At 39.7% G+C, this 20184-nt stretch overlaps 1 protein-coding gene across 1 annotated transcript in view; it reads left to right on the forward strand.

The window, feature by feature from the left end:
• LOC134579250 (neural-cadherin-like) overlaps positions 1 to 20184 on the forward strand; it is a 94780-nt gene that overhangs the window by 69742 nt on the left and 4854 nt on the right. Inside the window, exons 19-29 of the mRNA XM_063438468.1 lie at positions 5009 to 5102; positions 6206 to 6390; positions 7186 to 7412; positions 9829 to 10106; positions 12904 to 13118; positions 13762 to 13889; positions 14155 to 14282; positions 15882 to 16005; positions 17570 to 17753; positions 18973 to 19139; positions 19646 to 19904. Of these exons, the coding sequence (XP_063294538.1) occupies positions 5009 to 5102; positions 6206 to 6390; positions 7186 to 7412; positions 9829 to 10106; positions 12904 to 13118; positions 13762 to 13889; positions 14155 to 14282; positions 15882 to 16005; positions 17570 to 17753; positions 18973 to 19139; positions 19646 to 19904 (1989 nt within the window). The remainder of the gene's footprint in view (positions 1 to 5008; positions 5103 to 6205; positions 6391 to 7185; positions 7413 to 9828; positions 10107 to 12903; positions 13119 to 13761; positions 13890 to 14154; positions 14283 to 15881; positions 16006 to 17569; positions 17754 to 18972; positions 19140 to 19645; positions 19905 to 20184) is intronic.

The raw sequence follows: 20184 nt of genomic DNA on the forward strand, positions 1-20184 counted from the left end.
TCTTGCGATTATTATTTTTGTTGCAGCAACAAAGTGGACATATATAAATCTTTCTTTAAAGTGGAGTAATTGTAGGTTTAAATGGAATAGGCCGTTATGCTGACCTCTAGGAATATTTGTCTCTGTAATATACTCCAAAGATTCAAAGGTCATGTACCACAAATTTTTAACTTTACTACATTCCCACCATATATGACCAAAAGACCCCTCTTTTTCGTTACATCTCCAACACAATGAAGAGTTAGAGGTATTCATTTTGGACATTCTGGTGGGAACTAAATACCATCGATTCATTAATTTAAATAATACCTCAAGAAGATTCAGACAGTGGATTATTTTGCCTGTTTGAAATATTACTTGATCCCATTCAACCTTGAAAATCTGTACATTCATTTCGCTACTCCATTTCTGCATATTAACATTCCTACTAGGTGCCTCAATTTGTAGGAGAGCGTTTCTTGCCTTCGACACTATTTGCGGTACATTATCATTTTTTAATAGAGCTGTCAAATTTTCTATTCCCTCTATGGGTCGATATAACAAAAATTGTTGGATAAAACCTCTGATTCTTAGGTAGTTATACCACTCCTGCCTGGGTAGCGAATATTCATGTACCAGGGTTTCGAATGGTTTGATTTTATCTCCCAATATTATTTGATTTATAAAGTTAATACCCTTCGTTGTCCATGCACTTATATTTATATCCTTCATCCTTAGATGAATAATATTGAAGTTAAAATTTCCCAATATTTTATTACTTATTCCGCATTTCGTCCTCAACTTTTCCCATTCCATCAGAATTGATTGCAAACAACTATTTGAGGAACACACCTTCTTAATTCTTTCATCTTGTTTGGTTAACCAGATTAATTGGTACAAATTATCTGTTTCTGTCATCTCCTTTTCTAATTGGTACCAACCCAGTTCCTCAGAACTTAAGAGTTGCGTTTTATAAATATGAAACATCATATTAGCTACATAGATTGTATTAATATTCGGAAAATGTATCCCTCCTTTCCTAATTTTCTGCATCAAAAGTTGTTTATTCATCCTCGGCCTTTTTCCTTTCCAGATAAAATTATTTATATCTCGTTGTATCATATATAGCCATGGTTGTGGCATTCTCAAGGGATCATGCAGAATAAGTAGGACCATTTGGGAAGTAAATATGAATTGACTAAATTAATTCTACCCCACCAGGACAGTTCAGTTTGTCTCCATATTTTTAATGACTCGTGGGTTGATCTATATGTTTTTAAAAAATGTATTTGCATTGTATCTTTTAAGTCATCAGTAATCATTATTCCCAGATAAGATATTATGTTTTTGTTACAGTTAAATTTATATTTGTCTCTTATATATTGGCAACATTCTCTAGAGATATTTATAGCTATATAAGTGGATTTATTTACATTTATTTTATAATTTGAAATCAAACCATATTTATCTACCTCTTCCATCAAGGCACCAAGCGATTCGACAGGGTCGGTTAATGTCAAAATCAGATCATCTGCATATAGATTTAATTTGAATTATTTCTCTCTATAGCTAAAGCCTTTTATTTGAAGATTATTTCTTATATTAATAGCTAGTATCTCCATTGTCATAATATATAAAATGGGCGATAGGGGGCAACCCTGTCTCGTTCCATTTTTTAGTGTGAACCAGTCAGCGCATATATTTGGAGCCACTGTTCTTGCTTCTGGACCTTCATATAGTGCCAGAATTGCTTTAAGCATCCACCCCTGTATGCCAAACTTTTCCATAGTTTTCCTTAAGAAGACCCAACCGACCCTGTCGAAAGCTTTCTCCGCATCTACAGCCAAAATAAACAGAGAAGTTTTATTCCTTTGAGCTGCATCTATCAAATCGAGTAATCTTCTAGAATTGTCAACTGGATCTCTCCCCTGTATAAAGCCAATTTGATCATTTTTTATAATCTTATCCATGAGTCCCTTTAGTCTATTGGCCAAAACTGATGAAAAAATCTTAACGTCCGTGTTGATTAAAGAAATAGGTCTGTAATTTTCCACCTTTAAGGGATCCTTATTTTCTTTTAAGATTGGAAGGATATTTGCTCTTAACATCTTCTTCACTCTTTAGTATTTTTTTTTTTTCTGGCTTTATTCCCTCCTCCTTATTTTTCTTTTTTTTTTTTTCCCCCTTCTTCCTTATTATTTATTCTCTTTTTCCATCTGCTTTCTCTGCGCTTTTTTTTTTTTAGTTTAATTTGTCTCTTTAACTGTCAGGGAGCAAAACTTTGTTTCTTGTTCTCGGGAAAAAAAAAAATGTGTATTCTTTTTTTTGTATATCAGCTTTATTTAGTCTTTTTATGATCTCTATATGATCTTAAAGCTTCCGTTTTTTTTTTTTTACTCTCCTCCCGTATCTCCTTTCTTCTTTGTAATAGTTGTAATAGTTCTCCGTGTTGTACTATCTGCCCTCCTCACGACCCACCACTCTTCTGCCCTCTCACTTCAAATTTTGCAAGCGTAAAGAAAAACACAGTCACTTATCTTGTTGCTGCAGTTTTGCGGCTCCCTACTCCTCCTCAAGACCTGAGTACATCTCCAAACCAGGGGCTCCCAGACACCAGCTCAGGCAGCAGCATTCCGTCTTCCAGGAGAAAAAAAAAAAATGTTGAACGCTGTCGCGCATGTGTCGAGCACTAAACAGAGACCCCGGTCGTTGCGATATTGCGGTTGCTGCAGATATCGTCCTCTCGTCCTCTCGAGCGTTCCCACCAGCCGCCAAGAAAGCTCCCGCCGGTCACCCACAACACATCGCCCCTCCTCCTCCGTTGACGCGCACACACGCACCCACGCGCCTACGTCATCCGGCAACGGGCAAAAAACCCTTTGTCTGAATTCTTAATTATTATGTCATCTCTTTTTTTCAAATTATTCAGAGTTTGTATCTCTTTTTTAGTCATATTATTACAAAACTCCTTTTTGTTTGTCAATTTCGCAAAGTCCTTCGCTACCATTTTGCCAAAGACTTCTATTTGGCTGCCTTTATCATACGGGCAGAAGGTAGATCGAGGTCTGAATTTCTTTAGGGGATCTGTTTTATACTCAAGTTCCATTTTTTGTCCTAATGGGTCTTCTAATTCCTTTTTGATAAAAAATCTCTTTATGCTAAGTTTTCTGACAAATTTCTGGAGGTCTATGTAAACCTGAAATGGATCTGGAGGGATACTGGGTGTGTATTTAAGCCCTTTTTTAAAATCAGGCATTCCTCATCAGTCAACTGTATCTTGGAGATATTAAATATCCCCATTGATTCCTCTTTATCACATTGTTTGATGACTACGTTTCCCTCTCCAGGCTTATTCGTCTTCTCTTTCCTGGGGTGTCTTGATCCAATAGTGGAGTGAATCGATTGGTTAGATCTATCCTGTGTGATTTGGGGGCAAAATATTTTGTGATGCCCTGGGAGGCCATAAGCTTTCCTAAAGAGATGAGTTTTAAGGCACTTCTTAAATGATTGAAGACTAGGGGAGAGTCTGATGGCGGTAGGCAGGCTATTCCATAGGACGGGAGCCGCCTGCGAAAAGTCCTGCAAGTGTGAGTTGGCCGTACGGGTGTGAGCAGCGGACAGGAGAAGGTCACGGGCACAGTGGAGAGACCAAGAAGGGACATACCTATGGATCTGTGAGGAGATAAGAGGGGCTAAGATTATTCAGTGCTTTATAGGTATGGGTTAGTACTTTGAAATGACTCCTATAGGATACAGGAAGCCAATGTAAGGACTGACAGAGGGGTGAGGTGTGAGAGCACAGACTAGAGAGGAAAATCTGGCTGGCGGCAACATTCGTTACAGACTGTAGAGGGGCAATATGGCTTTTGGGAAGACCAATTAGGAGAGAGTTACAATAGTCCATGCGAGAGATTACTAGATCATGAGCAAGCTCTTTAGTAGCATCTTGTGTATGAAAGGGGCAGATGCAGGCCATGTTTTTGAGGTGGAATTGGCATGATTGGCAGGTCCCCTCTCCCTCCCACCCCCCATCTCAGGTTCTGGAGCATCAAATATCATGCTGATGGCGCCCTGGACCCAAAAATGCAATGGAGATTAAAGGGGGAAAATAACAGTTTTAAATAAACATTTTTATTATAAATTTTTTTGACTATAAGGTTGCCCTGGTACCTGCAATTAGATTGACATTTGTCTAAAAACACAACGCTAATAACCCTATACTTACCTTTGAGACGTGGTCTCGTATGTGCAGCGTCTCATAGCGTAATGCTTCATATGCCGACTCCAGGCACCATGACCACTTCAGGTCACTGAAGTGGTTATTGTCATTGGAGTAACGCTTTAATAATGTTTAATACTTGCATCTCCCGCACTGCTCATCTTAGTAAGCACGTCAGTAACATTTACTGGGGTGAGAGAAGGACGAGGAACTGTCATTATTGGAGAAATGGCCACCTGGCTGTATGCTGGTCGTTCTAGACTCATCCTACAATAAAACTAGAATGAATCGAGGGAAACAAAAAGCTGCTTTTTATGAACCTACTTGTATGCAAATATCCAATAACTAGGCTAATGGCATGTAAAATATGTGAGCTGATGTTTATTAGATCACTGTAAATCTTCAGAGTCCGTTTATATACTCAAATCGCCTGTGGGAACAGTTACTGAGCTGCGAATAGTAAGTCTTAATGTAATGTTAATGTATGTCAGCATCATCTGCACGCCTTGCTTAACTGAGCTAAATAAGAGGGACGGGAACAGAACTACTTCCATCTGATGGTCCCTTAGCATATGAGAATGATCTCTGTGAAATATTGATGTTGATTTATATGGTGGACCAATGAGAGTTAATCGGTGCATATATAATGGTTTGTTCTCGGAATGTTGAGTTCTGGGATGTTGACAACTAAATTGTAAAATGTAGGTCAAAGTAGCTAGGTGGCAATCAATCTCCAGGTCGATTATTCTGGTCGATAAAGAAGCAGCTTTGTTACAAGGTTTAATCCTCTCCTCCCCTTCTTGTTACCAGCTGTGCGGTCACCAGTGGAGGTTGGAAAAGTCTTTGCTCCAGATGAAGATGATGGGGACCAGAAAACCTTTACCTCTGTACCACACATGCCTTTGTAAGATCAATTATTTCAGTGTTGATCAAAAAGAACTTTCAAGACAAAAGCTGGAAGTGCATCACTGTATAAAACAATGTATCCCCTTGTAGACCTTGTAGATGTGCAGCAAAACTTCCCTGTAATGGATTATGCAGTGTCAATCACCCTTAAAGAGATACTATTTTCACTAAAACAACTTTAGCTTAATTAAGCAGTTTTGGTGTATAGATCATGCCCCTGCAGTCTCACTGCTCAATTCTCTGCCATTTAGGAGTTAAATAACTTTGTTTATACCGCACCAGACAGCCACACCTCTCTTAACTGTGACTGACCCAGCTTTCCTCAGCACTTCCTGTAAAGAGAGATCTAATGTTTACACTTCCTTTATTGAAAAGTCGGTTTAATTTAGAATGCCTTCTCTCCTGCTCTGTTTGCCCAACCTTGCAGGAGCCTTTTTTGCTTCATTAAGCTAAAGATGTTTTTGCTTTACAATGTCCCTTTAATCACATGCAGTTTTTTTAGAGAATTAAATCTGTTTCCCCAGAAGAGATAGGTGGGATTGTAGTCCAAAAGTGGAATGTTCCCACCAGGATGAGTTGTTTGTTGCTCTTTGGTCGTTAAAGGACATTGATTCCTTCATGCACCCTTGGACTTTTACATCCTACTAATTTATTAATTATTTCGTTTTGGTGCAGACATATTTTGCATTTTTTTTGTGTGATTTGAGAAACATCTGAGTTTATATTTTTAGGGAGATCAATTGTATATGCCCACTTTGGGTTAATCTCAAATTTGACCATAATTTGCCTTTGGTAAATATGTGATTTCCATTTTACACCAAATGCAAAGTTTTTTCCTTCAGAATCCTGCAACCAGAATCCCATTAGAAATCATGTTAATACCCCAAAATGCAGTTTTATGCTCTGATCAATGGAAAGGTCTGACAATGGAATCTTCTGAGTGATAATGCTAAATTAGGGCTGTCTATATATAAATAAGATGTAAATCTTAGGATGGATCTTTTTTTCTGTGCAGTATTTTATAGATCTGTTTGTTAATCTTTGCATCATTCTACCTGCATTTTGGATTTATCTTCTTTTTTTTAAAAAAAATATGTGTAGGCCATTTAGACTGAGCCCCAACAACGGGTCACTAATGATGATGGAGAAAGCTGCGGAAGGAACGTACAACTTCAAGATTAAGGTTTCTGATGGGATGTGGCCGGACGTCTTCTCTACTGTAACAATTCACGTACACGAGATACAAAGTGATTCTGTCCAGAGCTCTGTGTCATTGAGGATAACTAGTAAGTAATAGGCACAGATCTCACTATAATGGGTACTTTTGCACTGCAGCGTTCACTAATGTGAGAAAAACTTTCAATTTTTAATTCCACAATTTTGGTCTTAAATTTGAAATTAATTTTTAATTCACTTTAGTAAATAAACCTGTAAACTTAGTTATGGTCGGTGCTCCACTCTGAGCAAGAAACACGGGTTATTCCTTGTCCATTGTATTGTGTGAATTGAGAAGTTTATGCACTTCCATGAAGCTGGTGGTGTACCTACACTTTTGGCTGTGACAACAAGAGTTCTGTGCTTGCTAATGTGATTTCTGTGAAAATGTGGGATCCAACACCAGCTCAAACAGCATGTTAGCAACAGACGGTCAATGGCTGCATGCCACCCTGATCCATGGCACCCATGTCCTCCCCTCAGCTGGAACTCCCTGACATCTGTCCACAACCAGTGGGGGGGGGGGAGGGGAAGATGATGTCAGCCAAGAAGGATTGGGCTGGAGTGGAGGTGAGTTTGAGCTGGAGTGGAGGTGCTTTTTGTTTGTTTTTTGGGAGGGGTAAGGCATAGAAAGGGTTACTGTGACCAAAAAGGGTGTTTCCTTAAAACAATTGCAAAATTCAAGAAAATTATCAAAATTTTGGAACTTATTTTTAATTTCACTTCAAATATGTTGTAAGTGAATACGCATTTAAAGTCTTCTCCAGTGGTGTGGGACGTGAAGATGACTTTGTGTTCTCTATAGTTCTCTATTTCTATCAGAAGTTTAATTTTTTTTTGACAAACTCTTAAATTCTGTTTTATAGATGTTACCTCAGAAGAGTTGATCGATAAGGATGAATTAGGAGTAAGCCAACTTGACCGACTTCAAACCATCCTGGCGGATGTCACTGCAGTCCACCCTAGCAAAATACATATCTTCAGCTTGACCACCACAGAGGGGAAAATGACCGACCTCAGATTTGCGGTTTGTGGTTCTTCTTGTTACAAGCCAGAGATCTTACAGAGCATCATTGGAACACAGAGATACAAGGTAAGTTTGTTCCACAGTCCAAAGAGAATTTACTGGTTCAACAATACTTATTGTATTGATATGCAATACTCACTTATTATACTGAAACCACTGCTTAGGTTACATTATATGTGATCTCCATTCTCTGTAGCAGAGTAAGTGGTCAGCTCACTTAAATCATATAGAAAGAAATATAAATCGAAGGTTTAGCTACCTCAGATTAATTCCAACTTGGCTGGTTTCATTAAAACCATTTTCAATGTTTATCCTTCCAATATTAAAATGTCCAACAGATTGCAATGAAACAAGAAATCTCCATTCATGCTTCTACCATAGGTGTGTTCCACGAGTATGGTCATCACTGGAATCTTAACATGTCTATCTACTTCCACCATCAAAAATTTTAAAGGGACACTACAGTCACACAGACAATGTACCCTCAATGAAGTGGTCTGGATGAGCAGACCCTGTCCTTTTAACCCTGCAAGTTTTGATAGGGTTAATTTTACCTCTACTTGCGTCTTCCTGACATCCTCTGGAAGAGTTCCCACTGCACTGACAGAGTAAAATGTTTTGTGACGCGGAAGCCCATTGGCACGCATTGCATACAATGTCTTCCTGTGGGGAAGTCTGATTGTGCATTAGGTCTCCAAGCTATAAGGAATCTTGGATTGGACCATGCTGGCGAGAATATGCCCCCTACCCGAGAGGTTCTGCAAAAGGTTCTACAATTTCAGGAATCCTCACTGTATATGTTTTGCTTGGGTATATAAGCACTTCGTCATGACACATATAATGTTGGTTACAGACCACCTTAAACTATGAAATTAATTAAATACCTCATATTGATGTTTGCATATAAGGTAGGGCAAAGGTTGAACTACTTTGTTTTTATAGCCACTTTTTAAATGATTGGAAATCATAATTAAAAGGTACACTTTAAATTGGACGAGAGTGCACCGTAGCTACAGTCTGCGTGTGCTTGCTCCGATGTGTTCCCAGTGACCTGTCAATCTCTGCAAGTCTATAAATCCCTCCATGGCTATTAACTAAGAGGACTATTCACTAAACAGCGAATGAAAGTGAACTGAAAATTCTATTGAATTATTTAGGCAATAACGGGCAAGTTGGGACTATGGCCAAGTTGGAGAATTTTTACAAATGGTCCGTCTTCACCTATATGCTGTAATTTGGTTTGTGATTCAGTCCAATTCAATTTGAATTGCTTGCCATTCACAGTGAATTACAAATGTTTTCCTAAAATTGATAAACTGAAAACATGATGGACTTAAAATGTGAAATTTTTTAAAATTCACTTTAAACTTGCGATAGCTACATATTATTGAATAACCATGTTGGGGTATGCTAAGTACATTGAGTTATTCTGTAGATTAGGTAAGGCTGGTAAATAAGACGTTAAAGGGACACTCCAGGCACCCAGACCACTTCTGGCGGGGGAGGAGAGTGGGCAGAGCCTGACCCAGCACCCAGAGACATCGGTGCTGGATTCAGGTAAGTCACTGAAGGGGTTTTAACCCCTTCAGCAACATGGGATGGGGGGTGGGAGGGTGGGGGCACTGCAGGATTCTCCGGTGCTAGGAAACGGAATCATTAGAGATTGGAATTTTCCTGCTGACCTTGCACTTATCCGTTACAGGTAATTTGCTTACCAATGAAGATATATCTGCATCAAAGAATAATTTGTCAGTTTGCATTTTCAAAAAGCTTCCAGAATGTGACTCCAGACAGTGGCAAAGTGACCCTCACAATGTGATTTTAATTGATGGATTTGCCAAGTACCTCAGCAGAAGGAATACCTAGCTTGAAAAACAAAGAATATCAGAACTCTGAGAACGGACCAAAGCTTAGTGAAGCTCGGTAGCTTGCCCTTCGGGAAATCCCCGCTCAGATCTCAAAATAGTTTTTGCTCACTTGTTCCATTACATAGAGAACATATTGGAAGCATATCAGACCGGTCCCATCTATAAGGACAGTCCATAAACCAAAATGTTGTCAAGTTATCTCTGCAGGAGAGATACAGCAACCCCAGACAACCAGTTTCGGCCTTCTTCGGGCCTCGTCAGCAAGGTGTACCTGATACCCCTCTAGGCACAGTGAGCACAGGGTCCATGTCTGGATTATCCTTTTAACGTGGGGAGAGCCAAGGTAATGCATTACAACAAATACAAAGAATAAGTTATCTCTGTAATGGCACAAGTGAGTATTTTTTAGATCTGAGCAAGGATTTACCGAAGGGCAGGCTACTGAATTTCTCTATGCTTTTGTCCGTAGAGTTCTCATATCCTTTGTTTTTGTTGCAATACCTAGATTCAGCTAAGCTAGTTGATTGCTATGTCAGTTCATTTCATGTATTATTTGAATTGTTTGTCTAAATGTAGAAGTGCTAATAAAGTGCTTGAGTGGTTATCTTCAACAGGTCCAAGCAGCCCTGAAATCAAATAGATCCCATGTCGAGATTGATTTCTGTTTTCGTGCCAGCTGTGAGAATAAAAGTGGCTGCACTTCCCGTGGCACAGTCAGAGCATTGCCATCACTCGTGGACAGTGGCAGAGTCTCCTTTGTCTCTGTTCTCACAAATATCAACTTGGGGTGCAAATGTCCAGCTACTAAGAGAGTTCACCAGACGTGCTCTTCACAGCTCCGAAACCCCTGTCTGAATGCGGGCACCTGTACAACCACTCTCAACGGTTACAGGTAAGTGAGCAGCCGGTCTGGCAGTCTGGATAATGTGTATTGCAACTCTCATCATACTCAGCCAAACCAACACAGTCCTTTTAGATAAAAAAAATGCATTTTTTTTAAATAGGGAATTGTCATTTCCCAAGATTTCTATATTACATTTAATTATTCCTTATATTTGACAAACGTGTTTGTGAAGCTTTCAAAATCTGTATAAATCCACAGAACTATATTCACCTCTATCCTGGAACGGAGCGAGGCCATCTCGACTCGCTAGCCATCATTGCTATAAATTATGATCTTTTCACCTGTCAGTCATTATAGAAAGAGCATTCCGAGAGAAAGAGACACAGAAACATTGTTTCGATTTCCCTTCTCTGAAGCAATTTGCGCCCTGACTGTGCCAACACTGAACTTTAATACACATTTAAAAGAAAGTGTGCACATGTGTTAACGTTTTATTTTCCCAGAGTTATAAGTGATTCCCATTGCTTTAACCAATCGTGTTAATTCCAGAGAAGTGATGCTGCCCCTTTAAGTGTTCTTCATTGCATTAGGTGAAATTCAATCTTCAGAGAAATGGGAAGTGAGACGTTCTGGCACAGAGCGGGTTAAACCAGAGGCCCTAGCAGATGGCATAGGAGTCTGTGTTAAGTTAACAGAGTGCCCTTCACGTATGACATTGTTTCTGTAATCCCAGCATAAATCCGATTTTGCTACAAGTATAAGAAATTGCTCATTGCAGGGGAGAAAAAAAATCAAACAAAAAAAAAAAAGCCCAAAACAATCTGGTTAGAGCTTTTATTATTATATTTCATGCTTATTTGAAAATCGCTGCTCATAGGAGACGCTCTGGTAAATAGTGGATTACAGGATTACAGAGAGTAGCATGTGGGAAGGACATATTCTAATCACCCATTCAGTTACAGAGGATGAATAGACATGCTTTGGTGGTGCCCTACTAGAGTTACAAGGGGATGATTTTATATTACAGGATGATTTGCTAAACAATGATTTTTTTCCCTTGGCACCTTAATCCAGCGCCGGGCTCCCTCGTCGCTGGTGACCTCTATTGCCCCGCCGACGTCAGATCCCGAGTGGAGCAGAATGCGCGGAAAGTGCCGCGCGCGCATTCAAACAGTCCATAGGAAAGCATTTCTTAATGCTTTCCTATGGACGTTCTGCACGCTGGATGCAAATTTCGCATCCAGCATCGCAGATGCACCTCTAGCGGCTGTCAGGAAGACAGCCACTAGAGGCTGGATTAACCCTACTATGTAAACATAGCAGTTTCTCTGAAACTGCTATGTTTACATCTGAAGGGTTAAAACCTGAGGGACCTGGCCCCCAGACAACTTAATTGAGCTGAAGTGGTCTGGGTGACTATAGTGTCCCTTTAAGTGGTTCTAGTGTATAGATATCAATTCTCTGCCATTTTGGAGTTAAATTGCCCTATTTATACAGACATAGGCATACCTCCCCTCGTGACTTGCACACTTCCTATAAAGAAAGATCTAAGTGTTAATCTTCCTTCATGGCACAGTGTGTTTATTTGGAATCTCATGAATCTCGCTCTGTTAATAGCCTGCTAGAGCCAGCAGGAGCCTCCTATGTGTGATATATAGTTTAATTAACAGAGTAGGAAATAAGAACTAAAGAAAACACACTGTGCTGTAAGATCTGATTTAAAAAAAGTAAAAAAAAAAATCATGCTAGCGCTGCATAAACTGAAACAAAATCGATTTAACTCCTAAATGGCCGAAAATTAAGCAGCGAGACTACAGGGGCATGATCTATACACAAAAACTGCTTCATTGTTTTGGTGCTTCATTGTTTTGGTCACAGATGTGGATTAGAACAAAAAAAAAAACACTCTTTTTTTTTTTCCTCTCTAGAACAGCTATATTTCTTAAATTTGAGAAGTCTGGTTGGCCAGTTGTTATCACGTCAACCTTTTCTGTAGCAAAACTACAACTTCCATAATACTCTGGCAACTTTCAGGCTGTTCGAGCATCATGGGAGTGGTAGTTCTTCAGCTGGGTTTTACCTTTTGAGCACCCAGATATGAACAGTGTATACAATCACACAATGTCTAATCCTGATTCAAAAAATTTCTAAAATTTATTGCCATACAGAGACTGTAAAATATCACAAATCCTGTAAAACATACTTAAAGGGACACTGTACCAGAACAACTATAACTTAATGTAGTTCTTCTAGTGAGTATAGTCAGTCCCTGCAGGCCTATTGCAGTAAACACTGTTATTTCAAAGAAAAGACAGTGTTTACATTACAGCCTATGGATACCTCCAGATGGCTACTAAAGGTGCTTCCTGGGGCAGTGCTGCACAGTGTGACTTACATTCAGTGTCTTCACCCTCTGCATGAAGACCCTGAACTTTCCTCACAGAGATGCATTGATTCAATGCATCTCTATGAGGAGATTCTGATTGGCCGGGGCAATGTCTGACTCCGCTTCCTTGGCTATGATAATCAGAATTGACAATTTCAGCCAATCCAATGCTTTCCTATGGGAAAGCCTAGTGATTGGCTGAGAGCATCACTTCTGATGATGTCAGCCAAAGAGGCAGATCTGGGGCTAAGCCAACAGCGGCAGACTGGAATAAAGGTATGATTTTACTATATTTAGGGGATCAAGAGGGGACTCAATAGTGTTTTTAACACTATATGGTCAAGAATGCATGTTTGTGTTAATGGCCCTAGAGTGTTCCTTTAATAAATGTAAAGAAAAAGTATACAAAAATGGCAGCAGCTTTTCCTGTAGTGTGGTTATTTTAATCTCTGTTTCTAGGTGCCACTGTCTCCCTCCATTCCACGGGCCACTGTGCCAGCAGACAGAGAGATCCTTCCACGGTAATGGCTATGCATGGTTCCTTCCCATCAGCCACTGCTCAGAGAGTCATCTGTCCCTGGAGTTTATAAGTGATGTACCAGATGGACTCTTAATTTACAGCGGACCTTTATCCAATCAGCTTCAAGGAAGCGGGCAGAATTTCATGGCTATTGGTACGGCGTCATTAAATAATGCTTGGTCCCTCTTGATTAAATGACCTAACTGTGTAGTAAATTTTCTCTTATTTAGATACTCTGAGACTGTGATGAGTTTTATTCGTGACAATCGGTATGCCTTTAAATAAAGGGCACTATCAAAACCGAACCGAACCTTTTTAATGAAGTATAATATGAGCACAGCTGGAACAGTGCTCGGTTCATTACATCGCAGATTATAAGAGTAATAAAAAGGCTTAGGTCTAGGAGGAACACAAAGCCAGCATGCTGTGAAATGTGACTCCCATCATTTCCAGCCATACCCCACTGTGTAATGACATGGGATCAGAGCGGTGTACCTGGCGCAGTCATGGCAAATGTGAAAATACTGTGATGCAACTGCTAGTTTTTTAATTCAACACCATTTACGGAATTAAAGTGAATCATTTAAAGTGAATAGTGAAATTCTATATTGGGAAAAAAAAAAAAGAAAATCTGATTTTGTTTTTAGAAGCAGTAAATACCTGTATATTTATCTCTAACACATATAGTTAAATAGTGAAATCGGGATTGTGTTACAAAGCAGAGGACCTAGCTTCCACCCGAACTGCTTATTGAGCAATTAAGGTTCTTTCCCCCCCCCCCCTTTTTGTCCTTTAAGAAATTACGAGCGGCGTGCCAATTCTGAAGATCAGAGAGGACGGTTCCACCCACCAAATTCAATTTCCAGAATGTGTGAACGTTACTGATGGGATGTGGCACCGGATTGACATTAGGATGAAAGGAAAGGTTAGTCAGACATCAGTTCCCAATCATTTACCTAATTGAGCAGAAATACCTTGACATTTTGATGTAAGCGAGCAAAGCCGAAGCCATTATTTTCCCATAATGCACTGTACATCTGAGTTATGCAGATATATTTCCTTGTCTCCTATTATTACAAAACCTGCGAAGCTATGAGGCTCGCTCACCTTGGGTTAATGATCAGTGCCCTGCGTATGAATCAATAAAGGTTAGTTTGATGAATTAAAGTCTACCATCCTTTTGCACGCAGGAAGTTAATGTGACTCTGGACCGCTGCATGTCCGCACTTATCCACGAAAAGGAAGGTGTTGGGATGAAGCTATTAACGGAGGATCGATCAAGCTGTGAGATCCGAGGGCTGATCACAGAGGACAGAAGGTACAATACAATCTGGCAGATCTGAGTGTCATATAAGAAATTTAAATGGTTATTTGGAATTATGGGTGTGGGGCCATTAGGACATTTTCTATTGGAGTAGCAATTAGCATAGAGTCCATTGAAGTGAATCTGATGATCCAATTCTAGGGCTTAACTCTAGAAAAGGGGTAAGGCAACATTTGGCACTCCAGATGTTGAGGACTATACCAGATTCCATTGAAGTGAATCTGATGATCCAATTCTAGGGCTTAACTCTAGAAAAGGGGTAAGGCAACATTTGGCACTCCAGATGTGGAGGACTATATTTCCCGTAATGCCATTGCAGTTATTTTGCTGTGAAAGCATCAAGGGAGATGTAGTCCATGACCTCTAGAGTGCGGAGTGCCTAAAATATCCTTTTATCCTCATTCGCCCTCCCCATTCGTTTTATTGGGAATTTTAGCCAAGCATGTAGTGATGGTTAGACGGAATATCACCATGTGATTCATGGTCCTCTAAAAATGTTGTAATTGGCAAGTCGGAGTAAGGAAATCCCTGTTCGACTATGGTATAACATGGCCACAATCACAATCACTCTGTGCATTTCATGACCAGTGCCATATAAAGCATAGTGCATTTTGATAGGGGCCATACTCATTGATCAATAGAGGGTTGAATTTAAGGATGGCGCAACTGGTGTCCGTCTTTTTTTTTAAAAAACTTTATTTTTGTATGAAAAATCTTGTTGGAGATGTTACAATACAATATGCATCAGACCAGTGATATTTGACATACAGGTAACTTTGCCTCTATGATAACAACATCATTTTGTTTCTGTATCAGGTAAGACATTTCTGTTACTAGTTGTTACAAAGATCCTTCATTTTTTGTTGTTGTATAACTTGGAGAAAAACCAGCGATGAGCAGTTCAACAAACTTTCTGTGCTGAGCAGCTTGTGGTGGCTGTGGTAATGCTTGGTATGTGGGTTGGGACTAAAATTACTAGGCCCTTCGATGTGGACCCTGTCTAGTGTCCAAGGGCTGTTGTGGGAGCCTTTGTAGTGGGCTCTGCGTTCGTGTCTCTTCCGGTGGAAGGAATGGAGAAAGTGTATAGACCAGTGGTGAGAAAGGGTTAACTAGAGGGAGGAGAGTAAGAAAGAAGAAGATGAAAGGAGAGAGAGAAGGGGGGGGGGAATACGCCGGTGTGGTACAGGGTGCGGCACGGCCGCGCTACATCTTTGTGTTCACTGCCCTATGGGGGGCCTCCAGACATTTTCCAGTTCCCCTGTGGGGTGGGATGGGGTGCGTGAGGCGTACTCACTGTTTACCCAGGGTTCCCACATCTTTTCAAATTTGGTTGTGGATCCCCGTATCCTAGCTGTAAGGTTGTCCATTAGGTAAACTTCCTTAATATTGGATATGACCCGTTTAATTAGCGGCATGTCTACCTTCAGCCATGACTGAGCTAACGCTCTCCTAGCTGCTAATGTCAGTTTTTGGATTAATCTCTGTTCCGTTTGTCCAGTCATCTATTTGTCTGTTTAGTAAATATGTCCAAGGGCTGTGGTGTCCGTCTTTTAAAGGTATTGAATAATTAAACAGCGATTGCTTTCTTTGAAGATTTTGGGATCCCCATCCGGTGCTGCAGCTGGGAGGAGTGAAGCCATCGGCTTCCCATTCTTACCCACTCCTGACACACAAACACTTCAAAGGATGTCTTCGTAACGTCATTCTCAACAAACAGGTGAGAGGCACTGCGGCCTAGCTAATAACACTTAAAGAAGCCACGTCTTATTACACCACACCATTGTGGTGTTTTGCACATTGCACCACATTGGGGGATAACTTGTGGACACTACAGGGAATCTGGCTCTGGCTGATTCTGTAGCAATTTTAGAGTTTTCTGAATTCAAATATGTAGATCTACAGGTTTGTCAAGGAATTATAGTGATTTCTAGTGAAAAACAAAACATTCTATTTTGGTTCAATCTTGAGACAGCAACATTTCAGTTCTACGACATTCATTCTATGATAATTTATTTGGTGCAGCAGCGTTTTTATGAAGCTGTTCCACCATGGAAGCAGTATAGAGACATTCTTGCAGGTTACCTGCCACAAACCGGATGAAAATTCCCGTCTTGATCGCGACGGCTTCTCTAGAGGTTAATGAACTGCTGTCTGACATTCAGTCTGCTGCTTTTCCCACCATTGATTTAATTAGAATAGAATTTCGTAGTTAAACCTTACTTTCCGCTTAGTTCATTACTAACAGGGTTATTCAATAAACTGAAAAGCGAGTTTAAAATGTAAGACTAAAATAGCCAAACTGGAAGCATAGCCGTCTTGAAAATTTTTAAAAGTTTGGCCTTAAATTAAAAAAAAACTCTGATTTCTTGATAATTGTTACTTTGGTGAATAACCCTGAATGTAATGCTGTCAGTAAATAGTTAAGCAGAATGATAGAAATTTACTATTTGTATTTATTCACTTGTAAAGTGTCTGCACCGTACCGTTATTTGTTTATAATTTTTTTTTTTTATCCTGACTTTCCAAATTGTATCCAGGAATACAAACAGAATGCACACAGAATGAGGATAATCACATGTGCATTAGAGTGCTTTAAACAGTGCCATTTCATAGGGGGAGCCTCTATGATTCGGGCTAAAGCACGCTCATGGTTGCTGATTATGCCCCCAATGCTAGACCCAGTTATAAAGTTGCTTTTATGTAGAATTCATGTAGGAATATCTGACTGCTCCCTTGTACCCATGTCCTATAAAAATGACTGCTGCTGCTACGTATTGGTTGGGATGAAGGATGATGCTGTCAGGTCCCATCCCAGACTGATCATCAGTGAGAAAGCGGTTATTGGATGTTTTTATAGCGCCAACATGTTCCTCAGCACGGCACAATTACTGTTGTGCTATAACCAAAGGAAAAAAAACAATAAAAAAATAAAAAAACTATTAGAAGTGTGAAGAGGTTCCAGATAATCCTGCTCAGAACCAATTCTAAAATAGACTTAATGGCATAATGCGGATTAAACAATTTTATTGCACCTCTCATATTTTGATAATATTGTATATTAAAAATCAATATCAATCATATCAATCACCACGACAAAGGACTCTGATTATCGATTTATTTATTAGATGTTTAAGGTAATACACAAAATATTCGATACCTCTAAAATACGTTTCCTTTACAGAAATACTGATTTCATTAAAACCATGCCACTAGGTGATTCCGTGCCTGCAGAGATAATGTTGGTCACATTTTGTTCCCTGTGTGTGTTTTCCTTATAAAAGATGTACGATCTCGGAGCCCCTATAGAAACCATAAATAGCTCTCCCGGCTGTCAGAAAAAGAGTGGTATTTGTGAAACATCTGGATCATCATCATCATGCGAAGCTCTGTCCAGATGTGCTGGGGATCCCGGCTCGACCAGCTGTGAATGCGTGACTACCCATAACGAACATGAATGTGGAAAAGGTACATTGTATGCATTCAAGTGTAAAAGTGAACATACAACATGTCCATAAGTAATACATGTTTGGGGGAGACATTATAGTGAATATTCTGTACTACATGAATAAACAGGCAGCCTCCCAGCTGTTGTGATCTACTTCTCCCTCTTCTGGTGGTTCCATGAAACAGCTAGATGGATACATATTGGCTATACATTGTGCTAAAAGAAATGCAATTTAGATAAAGTAAAGCTAACTTCCTTATTCTTATCCTCTCCTTTCTGATATCTAATGGTAGCTCAGCATACAGCTTAGATATATGGTATATGTGGCTGCATTGTAGTATCACAATGACACTGGATTTAAAAACAATATTCTCCTATTTTTTTTTTTTGCTCTATACATTGGCTTCCATTTCTAGACATTAAACAGCTGTCTAGCAGATCACATTTAGGCACCGTTTGAGAATGTCTCACTTTGAGACATTGATGGAAAGTGAGGAGGTGAGTGATGAAAGTATATATATATATTTTCTATTTGATTTACGAATAATACTGTCTAAGTCAGAAGTGTGGCACTGTACAATTACATAGGAACATGTAGAGCGTCTGAATTTTGAAAGGATAATAGAAATACTTTGTGTTCATAACTTATGTAAGAGAGGCTTCCAGTGAACTTGGGGAGAAGGTCAATCTAAGTATTTTGTTGGAGATCTATCCCCGTGATTAAAGGTTAAGTAGCACACGGTAAACTCCTGCCAGGGTTAGCTTAGACGAACGTCCTTCTGAGATCGATACTAGGAGTTTTATTACGTTGGCTAATAACAGAAAGATCACAAGAAGTGCCAGAAAAATAGGAACACTGACTTATACCCTTTATGATTAGATAGATGTATTAGGAGGAATCTATGCAACAGCAAAACTATCAACTTGCTCTACTCAACCATAGTCCACAAAACTGGGCAGCTGTCAATGTGTTCGATCCATGCTAGATGTATGTATAACTTCGCAGCGGTCAAGGTTCTCAGCATTTTCAAACATGAGCACAGGTGGTGTAAATTATGTATCTGTCTGACAGATCCACCTATATTCATATTCTGAGCCCCCAAGGTTCAGGACGAAGGTATCTTCTAAGAACCGATGTTCTTGCCCACCTCATGTTCTACAAACAGCTGCAGGAGTTTTCTGGCAGTAACCCTTGCTGAGTATCTAATCTGAGTAAGCCCATTTCCTTTTCCTTTCCAGTTGCGAAGGAACACTACTTTCATTCAGGCAGCTATATTCGTTACCAGTTTCCTCATGCACTTAATCCACAAAGGACATATTTTCAGACCAGATTAAGAACACGACATGCTGATGGCACAATCCTGAGCCTGTTTTCAAAAGACCAAACAGAATACATTCACCTACAGGTACAAAGTAACTGAAGTATCAAAAAGTATACCCTATTTCAGTCCTACACTTCAGGCTAGTTCTGAAGTAGTTAACTTTTTTGACTCTCTAACCTCTAATATATCATTTTATGATGCCAAACCAGGCTACAATAATGTGGGTTTGTGGAAAACGTAGCTTTGGGACAGCTGGAGATAAGGTTTCCAGATTCACCATGACTTCCTGGACATAAAACAATTGTTCATGTTGATGGGCAGTACAGTATGGGGAATTCATAAGCTGTGAGAGTCATTGTCCATCAACTACTTTTATTTCTTATCAACAGCATTTGAATTCTGCACATTTTCATGGGCTGCTAATCAATTTGTAGATTTATGTCCAGGAAAATATGGTGGTATTGGCAATGCTAGCTTAGGAGAACACCTGGTTGACTCTCCTGCACAAGGTGATTAAGTTGGAGAACTGCTGTATGACCCTCAGTTTCCTAGACTTTTTTATAGAGGTCTGGCTCCTTCTGTTTGACAAGGTGGCGGATGGACTTCTGAAGGTCTCATACAACATTGGTGATGGTGATAACACGGTAAATCTTCCTGACCACAAGATTGACACAGGAGAGTGGAATGAAATCAGTATGGAGAGAGTGCACAATGAATTCACACTTCGTGTAAATGGAGGAGGTGGACACCGCGAAATAACAGAAGGACATGGAACATACAAAGAAATTAAAGTCGATCCGAGCAATATAATACTTGGAAGTAACAACTTCAACAAACAAAGTTATCAAGGTAACAAAACAGATGAACGACAATAATTGTTGGGATATATACTATGCCAATGGGTGGCTGATATTGATTTATAGAGACAGATAGAGATACAGAGCTATGGATAAAGCGATGCACACGCAGACGGATTAAGATCTCACAGGGCCCGGGGCAGGTTGCCAGTTAGGGACTTTATTCCTCAAACAGTAATGGTTAATGGGTTCAAGCGAATTCATTATTCTATGATCCCCTGTCTGACTCTTGGGTCATAGGCAGCTGTCTAAAGCCCCTCTTACGGATAATC

This window comes from Pelobates fuscus, chromosome 12 (genome assembly GCF_036172605.1).
Source record: "Pelobates fuscus isolate aPelFus1 chromosome 12, aPelFus1.pri, whole genome shotgun sequence".
Lineage (NCBI taxonomy): Eukaryota > Metazoa > Chordata > Amphibia > Anura > Pelobatidae > Pelobates > Pelobates fuscus.